Here is a 20,883-nt window from a genome sequence, read left to right on the forward strand (position 1 = left end):
AGGAATGAGGAAAGGGGCTTCCCTTGCAAGGGTCTTCTCTCCCCTAGCAGCGCCCCCAGGACTGGCAGAACAGGGGGTGCAGGAGCGGGCGAGCCCGGGATGTGCGCTGGTCGGGTGCGCGTTGTGTGTGTGTTCGAGTGTGTGCGTGCGTGCGATTGTGCAGTTGCGTGTGAGCGCGTGTGCTTGCCGGTGCGCGGTGCTGCCACGGCCCGGGCGGGGTGAGGAGGGGAGGGGGCGGGCTGAGGGGCGGGGCCGGCGGGGCGGGGCGGGGAGGGGGCTCGGGCGCTGACACCAGGCGCTCCTTGCTCTTGGCGGTCGCCGGGTGCAGCTGCCCGGACAGGGCGCATGGAGGGGCCGCCTCCGCCTGCGCCCCCCGGGGCCGGCGCGGCGAGGACGGCATAGCAGGGCCCAGTATGGAGCAGGTGAGCGGGCGCTGGGCGTGGGTGCGCTGCCGAGAGCGGAGGGAGAGCTGCGGGCGTTGTGACCCGGCGAGGTGGGCTCGTCGAGCGCCAGGGGCCGCCACCGAGGGAGGGGTTGGGGCAGTGGAGCTCCGGTCGGGGCGGGGGCTCTGGGGGAGGGATGGGACTGATGTGACACAGAGCTCTCTCTCTCTCTCTCACACACACACACACACACACACACACACACACACACTAGTACTCCCCTATCACTGACACCCAGGGAGGCGTGTGCAGAGGACACCTCTCTCCCCACCCCCTTTCCAGAAAGAGATCACCCACACTGAGAAACCCCCATCCCCACTTGGTAAGGGTACAGCCCCCGCTCCCTGAACCCAAGCCCAAGAAGGCTACAGGCTCTGCAGAACGAAGGAGTGGGTGGGCTCTGTGCCATATGACTACTGGTTCGTTGACCCCCAGTCCCTCCTGGTGGGACCTCAAGATACACTGGTCCCCTCCCCCTACACATCAAGGGGTTTCTTCCATCCCAGCTCCCCCCCTTTCCCAGTCGCAGCAGCTGCAGCAGCTGCTGCCACCATTTCATGTCAGTGAAAAGATGGGGTGGGCTAGGAGGTTTTCTCCAAATGCACCCCAAAGGCAGAGTTGCAGCCCCAGCCAGGTTTTAGGAGGTGGGTGATGCCTTCCTTTCACACAGGCTCCATCAGACTACACTGAGTGTGGGCTGGGCTCCGCGGGCGGGGATGAAGACCCGCTCTGGTCAGAGTTCTCATTCCCTCACGGAGCTCAGCAAATCCCAGACAAGCCGGGCCAGTCCCCTTTGGTGAGCAAGGGGCTCTATCCTGACTTGCAGCCCCCCGATCTAAGACAGGCCAGCAGCCTGATGGGGGGCAGAGTGAGGGGGCTGCTCCAGGGGTTGCCTTACTCCCTTCCCAACCCCCACTTGGGGTGAGGTCTCGGGTGGGGTCTGGAGAGGTGGGATGGGTTTTCTGTCTGGGGTATGCCTTTCAGTGCTCAGCCGCCCTAACTCCCCTCTTTTCCTGGCCCAGGCTTTTTGGGGCTGTTCTGCTTAAAGCAGTGGCTGGGGGCCCTGGCTCTGAGACCCTCCCCTCCAGGCTGAGCACAGGCCCCCTGTCACTCTGGCAGAGGACCCGTGGGTGGCCTGTGATGGTGGTGAGGAGAGGGGTGAGGAGGAGTGGAGGGTGAGGAGTCAGGGGGAGATAGAGTCTGCGGAAGGGGTGACCCTAAGTTTTGGGGGGCTGGAGAGGGGCAGTGGGAGGCATAAAGTGCTCTGGGCATCCTCCCTGGGCTGGGCGTGAGTCTGGGGCGGGGCTGTGGCTGGTCCAGTTTCCAGGCCTGTTTGGCATCTTGGGCATTAATTTAAATGGCCAATGGCAGCTCCCCAGAGCACCAGGCCTGGCTGCTATTGTCATAACTGACTGAACACAAAAATAGTGGTAGGGCGGGGAGGGAGGGAAGAGTAGTAAATGCCACTGAATTGCTCACTGTAAAATGGCTAATTTTACGTTATGTGAATCTCACCTGGATTTTTTTTAAAAGGAGGGGCAGGGCTAGGGGCCACTACTACTTCCTGTCTAGAGAATCCTAAATGCATCTCACCAGGCCTGCAGCTCAGCCTGAGTTGTTCCTCCAAATAGCCCATCTGCCCATCACTGGCCTTCATCAGCCCTCTGGAACTGTTCTGGGAATCAGCCACTTCCCCTTTCCCAGAGGACAGACCACAGCCTGCTCCCCTGTCGCCTCCCCTGGAAGGAGAAGCATCAAGGGGAGTCAGGACATTGGGCTTCTGCCCTTGGCTCCATTACAGAATCACTGGGAAGCCTTAGACATTCATCCTCTCTGGGCTGCTGTGAAATCTGCCAGCTATGCCGAGTGGTGGCTTCTTGGTCCTTTCTAGTCCTAGGACACCTCTGCCAAGCACAGCAGCTCAGCGTGTCCCCTGGACTGTGAGGTCCCTGCCCACAGACATGGACTTTGATGATCGGCACACTCTCCGAGGTGCCTAGGCTGATGTGGTTAACGCCCAGTTTTCTGGATGCGCCGGAAGCATGGTGTGTGTGGAGTGCGTCTGAAATCAGAGCTTCTTTCATTGCACCAGGGGAAGCTCCTATTTTAAGTTTCCCATGTGCTGAGCCCTCTTGTAAAGCAAAGAATCCTTTTATAGTGTGTGAGCCGCCGATGTGTCTGTTTGGTATGTGTGGATTTTGGCATGGAGGGCTTCCTTAAAGGGGAGCATGCCTGGAATCTCTCACGGGGGCTGGAACTGCTGGGTGGGGTGAGTGCCAGGACTGAGGGGCTTGCCTCACTGTGGTCAGTCCTGCCCCTCTTTTCTCCTCATCTGACTCCCAACACTCCCGCCCAGGGCTGGCTCAGGGCCAGACAGAGGAGAGGGGAGCAGCTGCAGGGGGATTTCCAGAGCTTTGACAGGGAGGTGGGAGCCTCCTCTCTAATCCCTTCCCCTTCGCTTCCTCTCTCTTCCCTTCCTCTATGTTCCCCTTCTTTCCTCTTTGCTCCTTTCCTTCCTCCCTTCCAGAAGGGCAAAATGGAGATAGGGAGGAGGGTGGGTCCCATGTGCAGTGATGTGTAGGGACCAGGTGGGGCTAGGCAGGGCCTGGGAGCCTGGAGCAGAAGCAGGAAGAATTGAAAAGCCCTATGTAGAACCGCAGAATTTAGCATCCTGAGCTGGAATGAACTCCCTGGCCTGACCCTTCCCAGAGGGATCATTTGATAGAAAGAGCAACATCAGGCCGGGCGCGGTGGCTCAAGCCTGTAATCCCAGCACTTTGGGAGGCCGAGACGGGCGGATCACGAGGTCAGGAGATCGAGACCATCCTGGCTAACACGGTGAAACCCCATCTCTACTAAAAAATACAAAAAACTAGCCGGGCGAGGTGGCGGGCGCCTGTAGTCCCAGCTACTCGGGAGGCTGAGGCAGGAGAATGGCGTAAACCTGGGAGGCGGAGCTTGCAGTGAACTGAGATCCGGCCACTGCACTCCAGCCTGGGCAACAGAGCGAGACTCCGTCTCCAAAAAAAAAAAAAAAAAAAAAAAGAAAGAAAGAGCAACATCAGACTTCGGCTGGAATCCTGAATCCCAGCTGGGGGATCTTGGACAAGCTACTTAGCTTCTCTGGGCCTGTTTCCTCATTTACATAGCGGGGCCGATAATCCCCACCTTAGTGTTGTCATGGGGACTACATGAAATAATGTTTATAAAGAGCTTGGCACATAGTGGGTGCTCAACGTATTTTGATTCCTTTCCTCTCTGTCTTGGTGTTTGCAAGCCCCTGCTGAGCAACAGCATGGTTTTTGTAAGGCATCTTTGAGCCTTGCGCACACTCACTTATACACATGGTCCATGCCACTGGCCTTCCCTGATGGGGTGTTACACAGTGAAGAGCCTGCTGGGCTGGGTTTCCCAAACCTGGTTTCCCTAAAGATGGCCAGTTCAGAGTGGCAGGGGTAGATTTTCTGTCGGCCACCTCCTGCCCTGACATGGGGCCTCGCTGGGCGTGGATTGCTTACCCTGCTGCCAGCCCAGAGAAACCGCAGCCTCTTGCTCCCACCGTAGCCAGCTGTCCAGAGGTTTCCTGCGTAGGCCCCAGCTGCTTGGCAGATTACCAGAGCTCTTTGGCCCCAGCCTGGCCACGAGTCTTCAGCCTCCCTCCCCGAGGGGTGTTCAGGTGGGATTCTTCTCACAGGATTCCCGGGGGACCTGACACCAGGGATGAGTGGGAACTGGCATCATCTTGAGTGGACCATTGCCCTACCCTCCATCATTAAAGATGCTCAATGAGGTTCATTCTATGGGATGTCTGGGGCTGTGGCCAGCGCCTGTGCCCCACCCTCTCCCTCCTTTCTCTGACATTTGCTAGTAAGGGCTTTGAGGTCTAGGACAAACCCTGCCTGCCTCCCAAGACCCCTTCTTCCTCCCCTAGTCAGTGGAGGCTCCTTCTTGTTTTGCTCAACATTGTGCTTGCACCACCACCTCAGCACCATACCAGGCACCCTTTGCTGTGTTTGTTGCCCTCCATGGAATATGGGGACGGTTCCCTCCCCACCACCCAACACAGCAGTTTGCATGGACTAGGTGCTCAATAATTTTTTTTTTTTTTTTTTTTTTGAGAGGATATCCTGCTCTGTCACCCAGGCTGGACTGCAGCGGCATGATCCCGGCTCACTGCAGCCTCTGCCTCCAGGGTTCAAGTGATTCTCCTGCTTCAGCCTCCCAAGTAGCTGAGACTACAGGCACGTGCCACCATGCCCAGCTAATTTTTTGTTTTTGCTTTTTGTTTTTTTTGAAACAGAGTCTCGCTCTATCGCCCAGGCTGGAGTGCAGTGGCATGATCTCAGCTCACTGTAACCTCCATCTCCCCAGTTCAAACGATTCTCCTGCCTCAGCCTCCTAAGTAGCTGGGATTACAGGCACACACCACCACACCCAACTAAGTTTTTGTATTTTTAGTAGAGATGGGATTTCACCATGTTGGCCAGGCTGGTCTTGAACTCTTGACCTCAAGTGATCTGCCCTCCTCGGCCTGCCAAAGTGCTGGGATTACAGATGTGAGCCTCTGCGCCTGGCCAATAAATATCTTTTGACTTGATTAAATGAGGCCCCTCTCCCTTTGGAGATACAAACTGGGGTGGGGATGTTGCCTGTAGGGGACAAGTAGAGGACCTGGGGGGTTGAAGCCATGAAAGTGCAAGAACTGCTGTCCCCTCTAGCCCTGCCCTGCCGTCCTTCTCCACCAGGGGATGCTCTTTCCCCTTTGGTGGAAGGGCCTGAACTGGGGCCAGGTGTAGGTGCCCGTGCCCCATAACCCACCTTTCATACATTATGGTTTTTCCTTTTCAGCTCACCGAGTTTTTCAGATTCTTTGTCAAATGTGAGCCTCAAATCAGAGGCAGACCGAGAAGGCCTTATTGTTTTCATCTTACAGAGAGTGAAACTGAGGTTCTGAGAATGTACTTGTTCTCAAAAGTCATACAGCTACCGGGGGCGGGGAGGGTGCAGCACGAACTTGAACCCAGGTCTTCAGACTCTTGATTCGGTGCTCTTTTGAGGACATCATAAACCCGGGTTCCTCCTCTGGAGCCCCAGCCTCCAGATACTTTTTCCTCCAGTCCGCTCATCATGTCCTCCTTGCGTCCCCTCCAGCTCTCTCTCCTTAGCACCTGCTCCTCAACCCAACAGCCTGCTGACGTCTTCCCCACCCAAACAGACACCTGCCTTGTCCGCACCCACCTGTGCCGCCCGCCTGTCCCTTCCTGTTAATGCTCAGTGGGCAGATTCCACTCCCTCCTCCCTGGGGCTCCTCCTCCCTGCATAGTCTGACCCCCACACCCACTGGCCCCCGAGGCTGCTGTCTCTGCCCCGCACAGTGCCGCCTTCTCTGGTTGCCTGCTTCCTCCCAGTCCTTGTTACCTCCTCCTTCTCTGCCTACTCCTAGGCCAGGGTTCCTTCCACTCTTCACTCTCCCTGGAGAATCTGAACCACACCCCTGGTCTCAGGGACTACCAGAGTCTCTAACTCAAGCCTGTCTTCCAGAAGATAGGACTCAGGGTTTAAGCAGCCTGTCACAATTCCACCAGCCTCATAGCCTGCTGGTTAAGTGTGTGGATCCTGAAGCCCAAATGCCTGGGTTCAAATCCTGTTTGGCCTTGGGTAAGATACTTGAGTTCTCTGGGCCTCATTTTCCTTATCCATAGAATGAGGATTGAGATCTGTTTCACAGGCCTTTGTGAGGCTTAACTGGGATCACACATACAAAGGACTTCGTGCCTGGCTTGTCCCCTCTCTCTGTGAACACCCTAGACAACCTGATATTCCAAGCCTTGGCCTTGCCCTGGACTCTTCCATTTCCTTCCTCCTGCTCACCAAGTCCCAGAGCCTCTGTTGTTTGTGGCTCCTGCCCCTTGCCTTGGTATATTTCTCCCAGAATCCCCTTGCCTGCCGCCCTCCATTTCTGTTCCCCTTACGTGCCATGGTGGCCATGGCAAAATCGCTACTTCAGCTCCCTGCCCCAAACCAGGCTAGCCTGGAAGCACCTCTGGGCAGCCCCTTCACCATCACACCCCCGCCTGTGTTTCCTTCCTCATCCCTCCATGCTTCCTGCCCACAGGCACCCTCCACTTGGCCCCAGCCACAATGCCGATGCCGGAGCCTGCTCTCTCCTGCCTCCCTGGTTCACCCTAAGCATCCCTCTCCCTGGAGGGCCTTTTTCCCTACTCCCACCCTCCCCTGCCCCATCCACGAAGCCCAAGAAGCTCAAGGCACCTCCTGGGGAAGCCTCCTCTGCTTCTCCAGCCGAATGTGGAATGTGCTCCTGTGCTGGCGGTTCTTTAGAGTCACAATTGGAGAAGACCCAGGCCCCTCAAGGGAAGGATCTAGGCCTCACCTCTGTATTCCCAGGGTCAACTACCCCACCCCCTCGTCTCCTCTACCCCCTCACATAGTAGACCTTTGTGAATGAAGGATGGTGATTGGGCTGGGGAAGGAATTTGGAAAGAGGGGGAGTATAAGGAGGGTCCTCAATGAGGGAGACTCTCCCCATGTTGGGCTCTATGGCTCCAAACCCCAAAAAAGAGGGTACAGGAATACGGTGGGTGCTGGGGCGGATGGCAGGATGCATGAAGTGAGACCTGGAGTGTGGAGAGAGGAAGGGGAGCCGGAATGGAGAGGAAGGTGAGGAGGAAGAGCAGCTAGAGAAGATGGATGGGGTGGGCTGGGACAGGGTAGGGGTGCAGGTCAAGGTGCAGGAAGAGGTGGGAAGGGCAGCAGGGTGGGGAGAGAGCCGCACTTTCTGGGAAGTGGGAGCCGGTGGGGGAGGCTCTGCAGTGCATTGTGGAGGGAGGAATTCGCCTGGCCTGCCGGTCAGTGTGAGCTCATTTCCTCTCACCCCCTCCTGCAGGGTCTGAGGGCATCAGGCTCTGGAAAAAGTGAGCCAGGGGCACCCCAGGGCCACCACCCTCCCTCCTCCCCCATGGCCTCAGTTCAGTCTGATTTCAGATGCCAACCCTTCCCCCTCACAGAGGGAACTCTTTATCCTGGGAGGAAAGGACCTCTGAGCCAAGGTGGCAACAAGTGTTGGACCACTGGAGCTACAGGACAGAAAGAGGCAGGAACAGGGACCTGGTTGAAAGTTAAGCAAGAAAATCCAGGGAGTATGACAGATTACAGTTAGACAGCAGGAAGGACTTTCCAGAAGTGGAGGCTAATTCTGGCTGCACATGACCTTGATGAAAAGGGATGAGGAAGGGAGAGGAGTCATTTAACTGCCCCTCCATTATTATGAAACAGAATCCCTTTCTCTTGACCACCAGGGGATTTAAAATACATTAAATGAAGCATATGATCTAAAATCCAGTCAGAATCTCATTCCTCAGGTTCACAGGAGTAGGGATGGCCTAATTGTTGTCTGGGGCACCCCAACCCCTCTAAGACCTGAGTTCCCAACCCTGATCAAGGGTAAAAGGGTGGGGGTTGGGGCTGCTTGGCTCTCAGGGATCTCTTTGTCCAAGGAAGGTGGTAACTCCAGCAGGCAGAGCTGGCCTTCCCGCTTTCGCTGCCTCTTCTCTCCAAGTCCTATTTTATCCTCTGCCTTCTTTTCTACATAATCTGGGGAAAGGAATATGGAAGCCACTTCAACTGCAAAAGGCATGGGAAAGAGGTAAGCATAAGCTGTAGGAAGTAAGAAGCAGGAAGAATGGGAGTTAGATAGTAGAAAGAATTTTCTAGCTATTTTCTAGAAATGAAGGACAAGGCCAGGTGTGGTGGCTCACACCTATAATCCCAGCACTTTGGGAGGCTGAGGCAGGCGGATATCACTGGAGGTCAGGAGTTCGAGACCAGCCTGGCCATCCTGGTGAAACCCTATCTCTACCAAAATACAAAAGTTAGCTGGCGGTGTGGCATGGGCCGGTAGTCCCAGCTACTCGGGGAGGCTGAGGCAGGAGGATCGTTTGAACCTGGGAGGCAGAGGTTTCAGTGAGCCTAGATCTTGCCACTGTATGCCAGCCTGGGTGACAGAGTGAGACCCTGCCTCAAAAAAAAAAAAAAAAAAAAAAAAGAAAGAAAGAAAGAAAGAAAGAAAGAAAGAAAGAGAGAAGGACTGTCCCTCCCTGGACTGTCAGGAGTTGGGCTGGAGGGGGTCCTTCTGGGGGACAATGAAAGAAGCTGGCTGAGGACCAGAGCATCTCTTTAGGCTGAGGTCAGAGTAAAGCCAGGAAGGGTGGCTGTGGGGTGCTGGTGACTGGGAGCCTCTGCTGTCACTGCTGTTCACTGCAGAGCAGGACTGTGGGCTGGCCCCATGGCCTGAGCCCCGAGACAGGCTGGGTGGGGGTCAGAAGGTCTGAGGCACCTGCCAGCCTCTCTTCTATCCTCGACTCCCCTGCCTCTTTGGGATCCTGGGCTGAGACTCTGGCTGGAAGGGGCTTACCCTACACTGAGGGGCACCCCGTCTCCCCGCCCCCTGCACTAAATCTGCCCTCCTGTCTCAATGTCTAGGGGTCTCTAAAGGGAAGAAGGCCTCTAAGCCTTTTTCTGTCTCCCCCTCTTTCTGATCCTGGGTCTCCTCATCTTTGTTTCTCACCTTTTATGCCTCTCTCTGCGCTGTCTCTATCTTGTCTCTCCCTTTCTCATTCTTTCTGGGTCTCTGGATCTCTGTTTCTGACCATCTCCGGCTGGCTGTTTCTCTTTGCTTCCCTCTCCCTCCCTCCCTGTCCCTGTGCTAGTTCTGGGTTCGGTGCCCTTGTCCTCTTTCCTGGGCCTGGATGGCCCTCTATCTGGGCCGGTCCCTTGGAGGCCGGGAAGGCGTCTCCTGGAGACCGCCTGTCTCCCCAGGCTGGGTTCTGACGTTCAACTCTCAGGCAGCCCTCGTCCCTGCCTCAGCCCAGTTGCCGGTCTGTGGCCCTTGAGCGAGGCCACCGGCTCACCCCGAAGGGAGCGCGGGGTGTGTGGTGGGAAGGGGGAGGGGCGAGGGGGCGGACCCCGGGGGGGAGCCACACCGAGCTGGGCCCCGCCCCCGGCCCCGCCCCTCCCGGGTCCCTGCCGGCGCCCCCAGCAGTGCCCTGGCCACAGAGCCGCCGCTGCCACCCGATGAATGGAGTCGCCTTCTGCCTGGTCGGGATCCCGCCCCGCCCGGAGCCCCGGCCCCCACAGGTGAGGACGCTGGGCCAGGGAAGTGGGCGGGGCCGGTAGCTGCTGGGGAGCGGGCGGCCAGGCCGGGGTCGCTGCGACCCCGCTCGCCCTGCACAGCCTGGGGCGCACGGTGGGAGCGGGCACCGCGGGCACCGCTGCGGGGAGCTTCAGCTGGTGGCAGGCCCGGGAAGGGGCCCGAGCAAGAGCTGTCCGGGATAGAGGGGCGGGAAGGAGGAAGGTAGGCAAGGGGCCGGGACGGGCACGGGGCTGCCAGGGCAGGGGGCACAGACCCGGGTGGCGGTGCCAGGCCCCCAGCGGCTGGGCAGCGGGGGCGGGAGGCCCGCGGCTTTTGTCCGGGTTTGTCAGGCGGGGCGCCTGCCGCCGTTTCCTCTGCCCGAGTTTTCGTTTTCCGTAGGCGAGGCCCGGCACAGCTGGAGGGAGAGGGAGTGGGGGAGGGGGTTCCCGTAGCGGGACGTCCTCCCCTAAGGCGTCCGGACACCCCCTCCCCGCGCCACACTCGCCCCCTGCCGGGTCGGACTGCGGGACGGGTTGCCAGGCACGGTTCCGCCGCCCTCCTGGGTCCTGGGGAAGTTATAGACACAGGCCTGGGACCCCCGGCTCTGCCGGCGCGGCTGCCCTCCCCTTTGCACTCTCCGACCGGCTGTGGGTGGGTCAAAGCGCGGGGTGCCAGGGGCATTACTCAGCGCTGGGCTGCTCTGCTTGGGTTCTTTCATCTGCCAGCTGCTGAGTCTGGGGAGGGGCCAGCAGGGGCCTCCCGGCCCCATCCCCCATTAGGGTCATTCCCTTACCTCTGAGCCTGGCTGCCCGCCCTGCAGCAGCACCCCAGCAGGCCTCCCTCTCCTAAGTTGAAGGGTTGAACACTGTCAGGTCAACAGTTTCCCTGAGCTCGGAAAAGAAATTCCCTGAGGTCCAGGTTGAGGTCAAGGCCTGGGCTGAGGCCTGTTCCTCTTTAGACAGGGCTGAAAGACTTGGGGACTCTCCTCCCCAGCTTTCCAGGCAGTGTTGAAGGTGGGATCTGCTGCTTGCAACTCTTTCGGAGACTGGTGTGTTCCTTGGTTGCTGGACGTGTTCAGTTCTCCCTCAATCTGCATCTCTCCCGGACTCCCTTCAGCCAAAGTGTGTTTCCTAATTATGAACTTGAAATTCAGGATGGACGGGGGGTGGGGGTGGAGGTCATTAAGCATGAGTCCCTTGGATTCAGTCTCCCACCAACAACACATACTTCATCTCTATCCCCTGCACCCCTCTCTGTCTCCACCCCAACCCTGCAGCCTAGCTGGGGGTGAGTGGCTTTTGATCCCATGTGGTTCTCCCCTCTGCCAGGGCAACAGACCCCATTCCCCAAAGTGACGGCTCTCACTGCCATGTACTCATTGGCATGCGATTTGAATCTCGATTATATAACCAGTCATTTCACCTCCAAAGGCAGCCCAAAGGTCCCCAGCCCCAGTGTCTTCCACTTGCCCACAGTGTGGTTGGGTCCACCCCAAGGTGGCTGGGAATTCCAAGATCCTGCACCTGAGGCCCTGACCTCTTCTTGGGAACCGTGGGAGCAGTAAATCCTCTACATTCAATGCTGGATTCAAAGGCCTCAATAATAATAAACAGGAAGAATGGGAGTGGGCAGGGTAGGTGTTGGTGTCCCATTTCACAGAGAGGGTCTGAGCCTACGTAGTGAGAGTGCCCAGGCAAGAACCCAGGACACTTGAAGGTAGTCAGGGCACAAGATGAAGCTTGGGGAGTAAAGCTATTAGGAAGGTGTCTGACTACAGCAATGGGTCAGGCTTGCGTGGATCCCAACCCAAGCAGAGAAGGACTGGATGGGGGGAAGAGGCCCCGTGCTTGTGCCCCTCTCCTCGGGCTGACCTTGGGCTCATGGGGAAGAAGTGCAGCGTTCTTGGCATGGATGGGAGTGGGAGTGAGGGAGGGTGCTGGTTCTGAGCAGAGCAGTGCAGGAGTGGGTAGTAGATTGCTTCATCCTTCATTGCAGGGATACTCAGGACTTCTTGATGTGCAAGGTTAAAAGAGAGACTACAAAGCAGCAGTGTGGAAGAAGTTACAATGTGAGGGACTGCAGTTAGATACTCAGGAGAACTTCTAGGCAGGGGCTTGTGACCCGCAGCATCCCAGGCTAGCCATGCAGGGAAGTTTCCAGCAGTATAGTGGGTCAGGTGGATTCTTGTAAGTTGGATTCCAATGTAGAAATCTGGAGATGGTCATTGGAGATATCAAATATGCCAGCAAATATATTCAAATGAGCATTGGTGCCTGGAAACAAAAAATGTGTTTTTAAGGAAGGGGAGTTGCTTTCACAGTGTAGCTCATAGTTAATACACAGACAGCAAAAACTCCTGGCCAGGATTTATAAAAACTCCCTCATTTGATCCTCACAATACCACTAAGAGGTAGATACCATTATTATCCCCATTTTACAGTTGAGGACACTGAGGCACAGACAGCTAATATTGCAGCCCAAATCACACCCCCAGTGCCCTGTGGAGCCAGGGTAGGAACATGGCAGTCTGGCTCCAGGGTCTTGCTCTCACCCTCACTATCTGGCTTCTCAGGACCTGCTGTGTCCCGCTGTCACTCCCACCCCAAATCTGTATCCATTTTGTACACAGCCCAAGATCAAGGTCAGCTTCTGGCTGGATTACAGCTTGGTTGCTTGTCTTCTGTTCTATTTCTTTACTCCTCCAATCTTTCCCACCCTGCCCCATGCCGGCCTATAGCATTCGGCCAGGGCTCAGTTCACTGGTGTTTTCCTTCCAAAGGGGCATCAAGCCCTGCTCTGTTGGCTGCAGGGGTTCAAAGGTGAGATATTGGCTTGGTCAGGGATTTGGACAAAGCCCGGTTTTAATGATCCTGCTCTCACCGTCTCGGGAGAGAGACATGAATAGGGCCTGTGGGAGCTGGTGCTGCCTTTCCCCTAGCACCCCGCACCCCCTTCAAAGAACCCGCCTTTAGATCCAGGCCCCCCTGTTTCTTGTGAAATTGTGCCAGTTTGTCAGCAGGGCAGTACCAGTCTGCGCCAGGCAGGCATCTCCTCCCCGACTGCCTCAGTGGGACATCAGGCTGAGATGGCCTTGGGGCTGGACTTTGGGGAGATTTTAAAGCCCTTTTGGGGTGGGGTGTATCTACCACCTGTCAGAGTGGGTGAGGACCAAAGGGGTCATCATGTCCAACTCTCTTAGGCTACAGTGGGGAAACAGACTGGGGAGTGCCCAAGGTCCCTCAGCCTTGGCAGACAAGGACCCATCTTCTGACTCCCAGCTCCCAGGCCATGCCTTTCCCTCTGTGGTTGGTTCTGTCCTTCGTGGCCCCCCTCAGTGCAGGGTTCTTGGACTGGGCTCCAAGAGGGAGAGGGGAGGGCAGGGAGGAGCGGGGATGAGTGGACAATGTGTCCTGTTCATCTCTGTGTCCCCAGTGGCCAGCACAGAGCCTGGCACAGAGCAGTTCTCCATAAATGTTTGTGAAGTGCAAACCAGGGAACAGCCCCGCCTGTGGCCTCCCAGGGCGCCCCATGCTCAGCTCTACCCCTGACACTGTGATGGTCCATCTCATATCCATCTACCCCACCAGACAGGAGTTATTTGAGGCCAAGAAAAATAATAATAGCAACTCCTTCCATAGTGCTTACCTCTATGTTGGTATATTACCATCACCCCACTTGACAGATTAAGAAACTGACACAGGCTGGGTACGGTGGCTCACACCTATAATCCCAGCACTTTAGGAGGCTGAGGTGGGCAGATCACCTGAGGTCAAGAGTTCAAGACCAACCTGGCCAACATGGTGAAACCCCGTCTCTACTAAAAACACAAAAAATTAGCCGGGCGTGGTGATGCACGCCTGTACTTCCAGCTACTTGGGAGGCTGAGATAGGAGAATTGCCTGAACCGGGCAGGCAGAGGTTGCAGTGAGCCGAGATCACGCCATTGCACTCCAGCCTGGGTGACAAGAGTGAAACCCCTCAAAAAAAAAAAGAAAAAGAAAAAGAAAAAAAAAAAAAGAAACTGACACAAAGAGATACCATAGCTTCCAAAGGCCACCCAGCAAGTAAGTGGCAGAGCTGAAGAGCTGGCCATGTTCTTAACCCCATTCCAAGGGGCCCCAGAGGTGTCATGTTTGTCTCGGTGTCCACAGAGCCTGGCATATAGCAAGTCCTCAGATAATGTTTGTAGACCAAATGACTGAATTCACGAATAATGCTATTACATTGGCCATGAAGTAAAAAGATTGAAAAAAAAAAAGAATTAATTCATGACTAATGGGACAGTGTGTATGGAAAAACCACAGACTTCTATAGCCTATCCCTTTGGAAGTGGGGGTGCTAGGGCCTTGGGAAGGTGGCTTGTAGGTGTATCACACTTTGTTTTCTCACAACAGTGCCTGAGCCAAACCTAGAGAGGAAGGGAAGGTCCACTCGCCCACACCGAAGCATGGCAGGGGTCACCAGGGGCTTCCCCAGTCTTCGGCTTCTCTTTGGCTCTCCCTCCCTCTCTTGTTCCCTCAGAGTTCTGAGGGGTCGGTGCTGAAGAAAGAGTACGTGGGAAAAAACTACAGGTTGGAATCAAGAGGCCTGTTTATTTTTCACGTCTCTGGCCCTGAGATGTTCAGCTCAATGCATCACTTTGTGGTGGAAGATTCTGTCCTTTTGAAGTTAGAGGGTTAGACAGAGCCTGGTTTGGGGCAGGGCCTGTCCTAACTATCAATTCTCCATCTCTCACAGAAAGGGTGTTGGTGCCGGGCACAGAGGCTCACACCTGTAATCCCAGCACTTTGGGAAGCCAAGGTAGGAGGATTGCTTGGACTCAGGAGTTTGAGACCAGCCTGGGCGACATAGGGAGACCCAATACCTACAGAACATTTTAAAAAATTAACTGGGGCCAGGAGCAGTGGCTGACACCTATAATCCCAGCACTTTGGGAGGCCAAGGCGGGTGAATCACCTGAGGTCAGGAGTTTGAGACCAGCCTGGCCAACATGGTGAAACACTGTCTCTACTAAAAGTACAAAATTGGCTGGGCGAAGTGTCACACACCTGTAGTCCCACCTACTTGGGAGGCTGAGGCAGGACAATCGCTTGAACCCGGGAGAGGGAGATTGCAGTGGGCCAAGATCGTGCCATTGCACTCCAGACTGAATGACAAGAGCAAAATGTAGTCTTAAAACAAAAACAAAAACAAAAACAAAAAACCATAGCTGAGCATGTAGTCCCAGCTACTCAGGTAGTGGAGGTGGGAAAATCACTTGAGCTGGAGGGTTCGAGTCTGCAGTGAGCCGTGACTGCACCACTGCACTCTAGCCTGGGCAACATAATGAGACCCTGTCTCAAAAAACAAAACAAAACAAAACAAAACAAAGAAGAGCGAGAAGGGGGTGTTGGATTTCTGGCCACCTCCCTCCATTCCTAAACCTTAGGCCCAGGGACATCTGAAACCTCCTCAAAGCCCTGTGCACCTAGGCAGATGACCTCTTGCCCTCTGACCCCTCTGCTCCCCATTTGTTGGTTTGAATTAAGACTAGTCAGGAGACTGGGCGCGGTGGCTCATACCTGTAATCCCCGCACTTTGGGAGGCCGAGGCGGGCAGATCACGAGGTCAGGAGATCGAGACCATCCTGGCTGACATAGCGAAACCCCATCTCTACTAAAAATACAAAAAATCAGCCAGGTGTGGTGGCGGGCGCCTGTGGTCCCAGCTACTTGGGAGGCTGAGGCAGGAGAATGTCGTGAACCCAGGAGGTGGAGGTTGCAGTGAGCTGAAATCGCGCCACTGCACTCCAGCCTGGGCAACAGAGCGAGACTCCGTTTCAAAAAAAAAATTAAAAAGAACTAGTTAGTCACTATCTGCAGGCCACACCTCATCTACTGAAAAAGGAGAGGAGCTGGCTAGAAAAAAAGAGGACCCCGAGGGAGATATGGTCCACCATTTAATCTAGACAGGCCAATCATTGGAGCTCTGAGGCCTGAGCCTGGCATGAACCTCAGTTCGTTGGGAGGCAGGAGCATCCTCAGGTAGAGTGTATGGGCTTTGCCTGCCTTCAGCCTGCTGAGATCCAAATTTTAGATGTACTCCTTGTTCACTGTGTGCCTTTGGTCAAGTTGCTTCATTGTTTTAGCCTCAGTTTTCTTTTATTCTTTTGAGGCAGGGTCTCATTCTGTTGCTCAGGCTGGAGTGCAGTGGTGTGAGCTTGGTGCACTACAGCCTTGAACTCCTGGGATCAAGTGAGCCTCCCTCCTCAGCCTCCTGAGTAGTTGAGACTACAGGTGCATGCCACCATGCCCAGCTAAGTTTTCTATTTTTGTATTTTTTATAGAGACAGGGTTTTGCCATGTTGCCCAGACTGGTCTCAAACTCCTGGACTCAAGCAATCCCTGCACTTTGGCCTCCCAAAGTGTAGGGATTACAGGTGTGAGCCACCACACCTGGCTGGTTTTCTTATCCCTGAAATAATCCCTCAAAATTATGGAGAGGGCTAAATGAGGTAATATTGGTAAAGTGGCTGAGATTTAGTCATCTCAATTATTGGTAGCAACTATTGTTAAAAAAACAATCAATGGATAGAAAGGAGAACAATGCACTTTTGGCTCAGTAAAAAGTACGGACCTTTATGGTCAGAGTAATCTAAAGAGAAAGTGATCTGCCTCTGGAGGTAATGAGGCCCCCATCACTGGAGGTGCAATGAGGTCCAGGCAAGCACAGGCTGGAGAATGATATGCACTAGAGAGAATTCAGGAAAGCCTTGGCACAGGAAACTTTCCGGGCCCTGCTTTGGCATCAGCACTATATGATAGGAAATTAGAGGAGCAGGTGAATCCTACTTCCTACTGTGAGGCACTGGGGAGAGCGGGCAGAGATGTCCTCAGCCTCTGGGAACGTCAGGGGTTGGCTGCTATGGCTGGGACTGTGAGGCTCCTCAGAGGATAGGTAGTCCTGAGAGGCTGCCTGGAGGAGGACTGGAAGGGTGGGTATGGTTCTGATAGGTGGGAAAAGGTGGGATTGTATTCTAGGCCCAGGAAGGGCTTGGTGGCTAAGGAACAGAGAGGGTCCTGGGACACTGGTCCTAAAGTTGGCCCCAGGGTTTGGTCATCATCCTCGTGCCTCAGCCTCCTGAGTAGCTGGGATTACAGGTGCACCACCATGCCTGGCTAATGTTTTTATTTTTGTAGAGACAAGGTTTCAGCATGTTGGCCAGGCTGGTCTCGAACTCCTGACCTCAGGTGATCCTCCTGCCTCAGCCTCCCGAAGTGCTGGGATTACCAGCTTGAGCCACCGCACCCAGCTGGGTTTCATCATTCTGGGTGCCCAAGGGGTTTGGGTGTATGGTGGTGGCGGTGGGGAAACTGGTAATTCCCTGTCCCGCCAATCCCCCAGCTTCTCCTGGAGGAGGAGCCAGGGCTACTCCCGGTGGCAAGGAGCCCGGGCCCGTAAGGAGCGGAACTGGGGAAAGAAAGACTTCTTATGCCCAGTGCATTTGGGGGCGTCCGGGGGTCGGGGAACAGTGGGGCCTTTGTCCCCAGCCACCGGGAATCTGGCCGAGGAGTTGGCCCTGGGTCTGGCTAGGCCCTCGGCAGGCAGGTCCTCTTTGCAGTGACCCTTTCAAAGCTCGGCCTGAATCCCTGGGAGGAGAGACAGCGTGGGGCGGGACATGGGGATGACTGAGACCCACAGGCTGAGGCCTGAGGGACAGAAACAGACCTGCCTTGGCCTCTCGGGGTGGGGAAGCTGGTGGGAGGTGTGTGGGCCGGAGGAATGTGGTGGGCTGCGGGACCGCATGGGAGCCATGTGGGAGGATAACCACTCAAGGGGCCTTAGCCCCAAGTTGGGGTCCACCTAGGGAGGGGCCGAGTTCATTCTGGCCCGAGAGTGTTTCTGTCTCCAATCTGACTTCTGTCTGGCTCTGTTTTCCTGCATCAACAGCTGCTTCTTCCTTTCTGATTTTCCCAAAAGTGTGAGAGCTTGGAAAGAATCGGGTGTGGGCGCCAGACTCAGAGCTCTTGGGAGGAGGGAGAGGTGGGGACCTGGGCAATCTAGAGCTTTTCCTGATCCTGAGAGTCCCCAAAGGCTGGAGGGAGAGGGTCCTCCGTAGAGTCTCCCTTATGCTCAAGGTGGAGGAACTCTGTATTGTTCCCGAAAAGGGACGGAAGGAGGAGGAAAGCTATCCAGAGAGGGGACGTCTTCCTTTGTTTCAGCTGGAGGAATATCAGAGGCCACCCTCCTTCCCTGTCTCTCCATTTGCCTCATAGGGAAACTGAGGCCTAAAGAAAGGACAGTCCAAGGGGATAGAGCACAGAAGAAAGGACCAGCAAGAGTGGAAGGAAGCCAGCCCTGTGCGGTTAGGACTGTAGGGACTATGGTGGCTCACGCCTGTAGTCCCAGCTACTCGGGAGGCTGAGGCAGGAGGATCGCTTGAGAGGATGCATGCCAGGTGGGAGGAGGAAGGGGCCTCGGGTTGTTGAGTTGTCATAAGAGGGTTGTAGAGAAGTGCCCAGAGTTCCTTCAGGTCTGACCTGCGGTGATTCCATGAAAAAAAGGTGAGGAAGGAATGATTCCTGCTGGTGAGTTCCCAAGATCCAAGTAGAAAGAGGGACCCCAGGCTTTTGGACTGAGCAATGCACAGGGGAGCCTTTCTCGGCCCAAGGGAGAATCTTGCCCCCGCTCTGATGCTGTTTCTACTTCTTGCCCCGGAACCCGATCTCTCTTTGGCCTCCAGGCACTCTCTGTACTAGGGAAGATTTTTGTTGTTGTTGTTTTTGAGACAGAGTCTCGCTCTGTCACCCAGACTGCAGTGCAATGGCACGATCTCGGCTCACTGCAACCTCTCCCAGGTTCAAGCGATTCTCCTGCCTCTGCCTCCTGAGTAGTTGGGATGACAGGCACCCACTTTTAGTAGAGATGGGCTTTCGCCATGTTGGTCAGGCTGGTCTTGAACTCCTGACCTCAGGTGATCTGCCTGCCTCAGCCTCCCAGAGTGCTGGGATTACAGGCATGAGCCACCGCGCCTGGCCTGGGCAGATTCTTATAAATCTTCCTTTCCTCTTCTGGAGGTGTGGCCCTGGGCTCCTCCCCAAGAGAGGCGGAGGAGGGGGCGGAGGCCCCAGGCTGCGATGGAGGCTGTCTGCGCACTGTATCTTGCAGTGGCATCGCAGAGCTGAACTTCATTAGCTCTAATGAAGCCTTGGCACTGTGCTCCTCCCACACAGCACCTAGATGTTTCAAGGAAGGCGAGGGGGACAACTGAGGTTGGGTCCAGAGCCCAGGAGATGGTGCAGCGGGCAGGGGGGATGTTTGCAAGAGGGGAGGGTAGGAGGCAGAAAATGGGGACCACACAACCAGGCCGGGGTTGCCAAAGTGAGAGAGAAACAGCTCCTCTTCCTTCCGCACTGGGACTTTTGTCTTCTCCAGTGGCCTAGAGGCCTAGGTACCCCCAGTGCTAGGGAAAGCCTTATCTGAGAGACGGAGTGTGGTCTGGGGATGCTGAGGATATTCCCAGGCCTGCCTTGCAGAGAGCGCCCCTCCTGCTGTCTCCCTAATTTCAGCCTGGGGCAGGAGAACGACCTGACCCCAGCATGGGAGGCCCAGGGCTCGGGAAAGTCCGGCATTGGACTGGAGCCGAATGGAACCCGCTGTCAGTGGTGATTGGTGCTTGCTTGCTCTCTGCGTTCCAGGCTTTCTCTTGGGACCTGGATGAATGAGACACAACCCTGCCCTCAAGGGCCTCCTTGTCTGCTTTTCCTACCGCCCAAAAGCCAGACAAAAAGTCTCCACAAAGATTGTATAACCATGAGTTCTAAGATTTGCATCCACCCGATCTACCAGTACCGAACACCCCTCAGGGGCCCCCTGCCAAAAATATTAATGTAAAAATGGCCCAGTCTGACTGGGGAGACGGACCTGCAGCCTACACAAGCTAGTGTCTTCACCATGGTAATCATTGGAGAGTGAATGTGGTCACAAAGGCGTTAACAGGAGTTTAAAGCTGGAGGCCGGAAGCTGGGTAGAATTGCCATAGGGATTGGTTAAAAACCAGTTGGTGATATGATTAATCTCCTTTCTTTCATCTCCTGTTTCCAAATCTATCATTAACCTGAGGATTCGATAGTGAAATCCTTTTTGATCAATTTTTCAAGTGCCGTCATAAGGGGGATGTATAATTACAGATGCACCAACTGAGACCTGGAGTGGGCAAATAACTTCACTCAAGGTCACCAAGCATCAAATTTCAAGCTGGGCCAGTCACGGTGGCTCACACCTGTAATCGCAGAGACTTGGGAGGCTTCGACAGGAGGATTGCTTGAAGCTAGGATTTTTTTTTTTTTTTTTTTTTTTTTGAGAGAGAGGGTTTTGCTCTGTCACCCAGGCTGAAGTGCAGTGGCACAATCAGGCACACGCTACCATGCTTGGCTAATTTTTTTGTAGCAGTGGGGGTCTCCGTATGTTGCCTAGGCTGGTCTTAAACTCCTGAGCTCAAGTGATCCTCCTGCCTTGGTTTCCCAAAGTGTTGGGATTACAGGCATGAGCCAGAGGTCAAGAATTTGAGACCAACATTGGCAACATAGCAAGACCCTGTCTCTAAAAAATTAGCCAGGTATGGTGGTGCACACCTGTAGTCCCAGCTACTTGGGAGGCTGAGTTGGGAAGATTGCTTGAGCTCAGGAGTTCGAGGCTACAGTGAGCTATAATAGAACCGCTGTACTCCAGCCTGGGTAACAGAGCAAGACCCTATCCACCCTCACCCCCCCAAAAAAAATTAAAGCTGGGTCTTTCAGAATCCTAGGTCTGTCATTGTTGTGACTGCTATATTCTCTGACAACAAAGAGCTGGGAGGACACCCCTCACCCAGGGAAGGTAGACCCTCTTCCCCACAGCTGAGCCCTGAAATCCAAGCAAAGGTTGGCATAACGAAGGGGTGGGGAGGACAGATGTAATGGGTGGTGGGTGCAGAGAGATGTAGATTAAGTTCTGCTTCTCTGTGTCTTCTGTGATTCAGTGTGGAGTCTGGGTTTGCTCGTGAGTGGTGTGGGGGACCCCAGGGTTCTGTCAATGAACATGGCTGAGCCCCTGCCTCCTCCAAAGATGCTCCAGCTCTCAGGGGAAGGCTTCACTGTGGGGAGATGAGGCTTACCAAAGCTTGAAAGATATTTGCTGGGGCTGGGCGCAGTGGCTCACGCCTGTAATCCCAGCACTTTGAGAGGCCAAGGCAGGCAAATCACGAGGTCAAGAGATCAAGACCATCCTGGCCAACATGGTGAAACCCCATCTCTACTAAAAATACAAAAATTA

The 20,883-nt window shown here is 55.2% G+C and overlaps 1 protein-coding gene across 3 annotated transcripts in view; it reads left to right on the forward strand.

The window, feature by feature from the left end:
- Positions 1-307: 307 nt before the first annotated feature.
- The window catches only part of ARHGAP23 (Rho GTPase activating protein 23), a 95,361-nt gene continuing 74,785 nt past the window's right edge, over positions 308-20,883 (forward strand). Inside the window, exon 1 of one of the 3 annotated variants that reach the window (XM_009190459.4) lies at positions 308-422. In XM_009190459.4, the coding sequence (XP_009188723.2) occupies positions 414-422 (9 nt within the window). In that variant the 5' untranslated portion in view covers positions 308-413. Of the gene's footprint in view, positions 423-9,496; positions 9,597-20,883 lie in introns of those variants that run through there. The other 2 variants (XM_003912901.5, XM_009190462.4) reach the window with 2 other exon arrangements.

Source organism: Papio anubis, chromosome 17 (assembly GCF_008728515.1).
Source record: "Papio anubis isolate 15944 chromosome 17, Panubis1.0, whole genome shotgun sequence".
NCBI classification, from domain to species: Eukaryota; Metazoa; Chordata; class Mammalia; order Primates; family Cercopithecidae; genus Papio; species Papio anubis.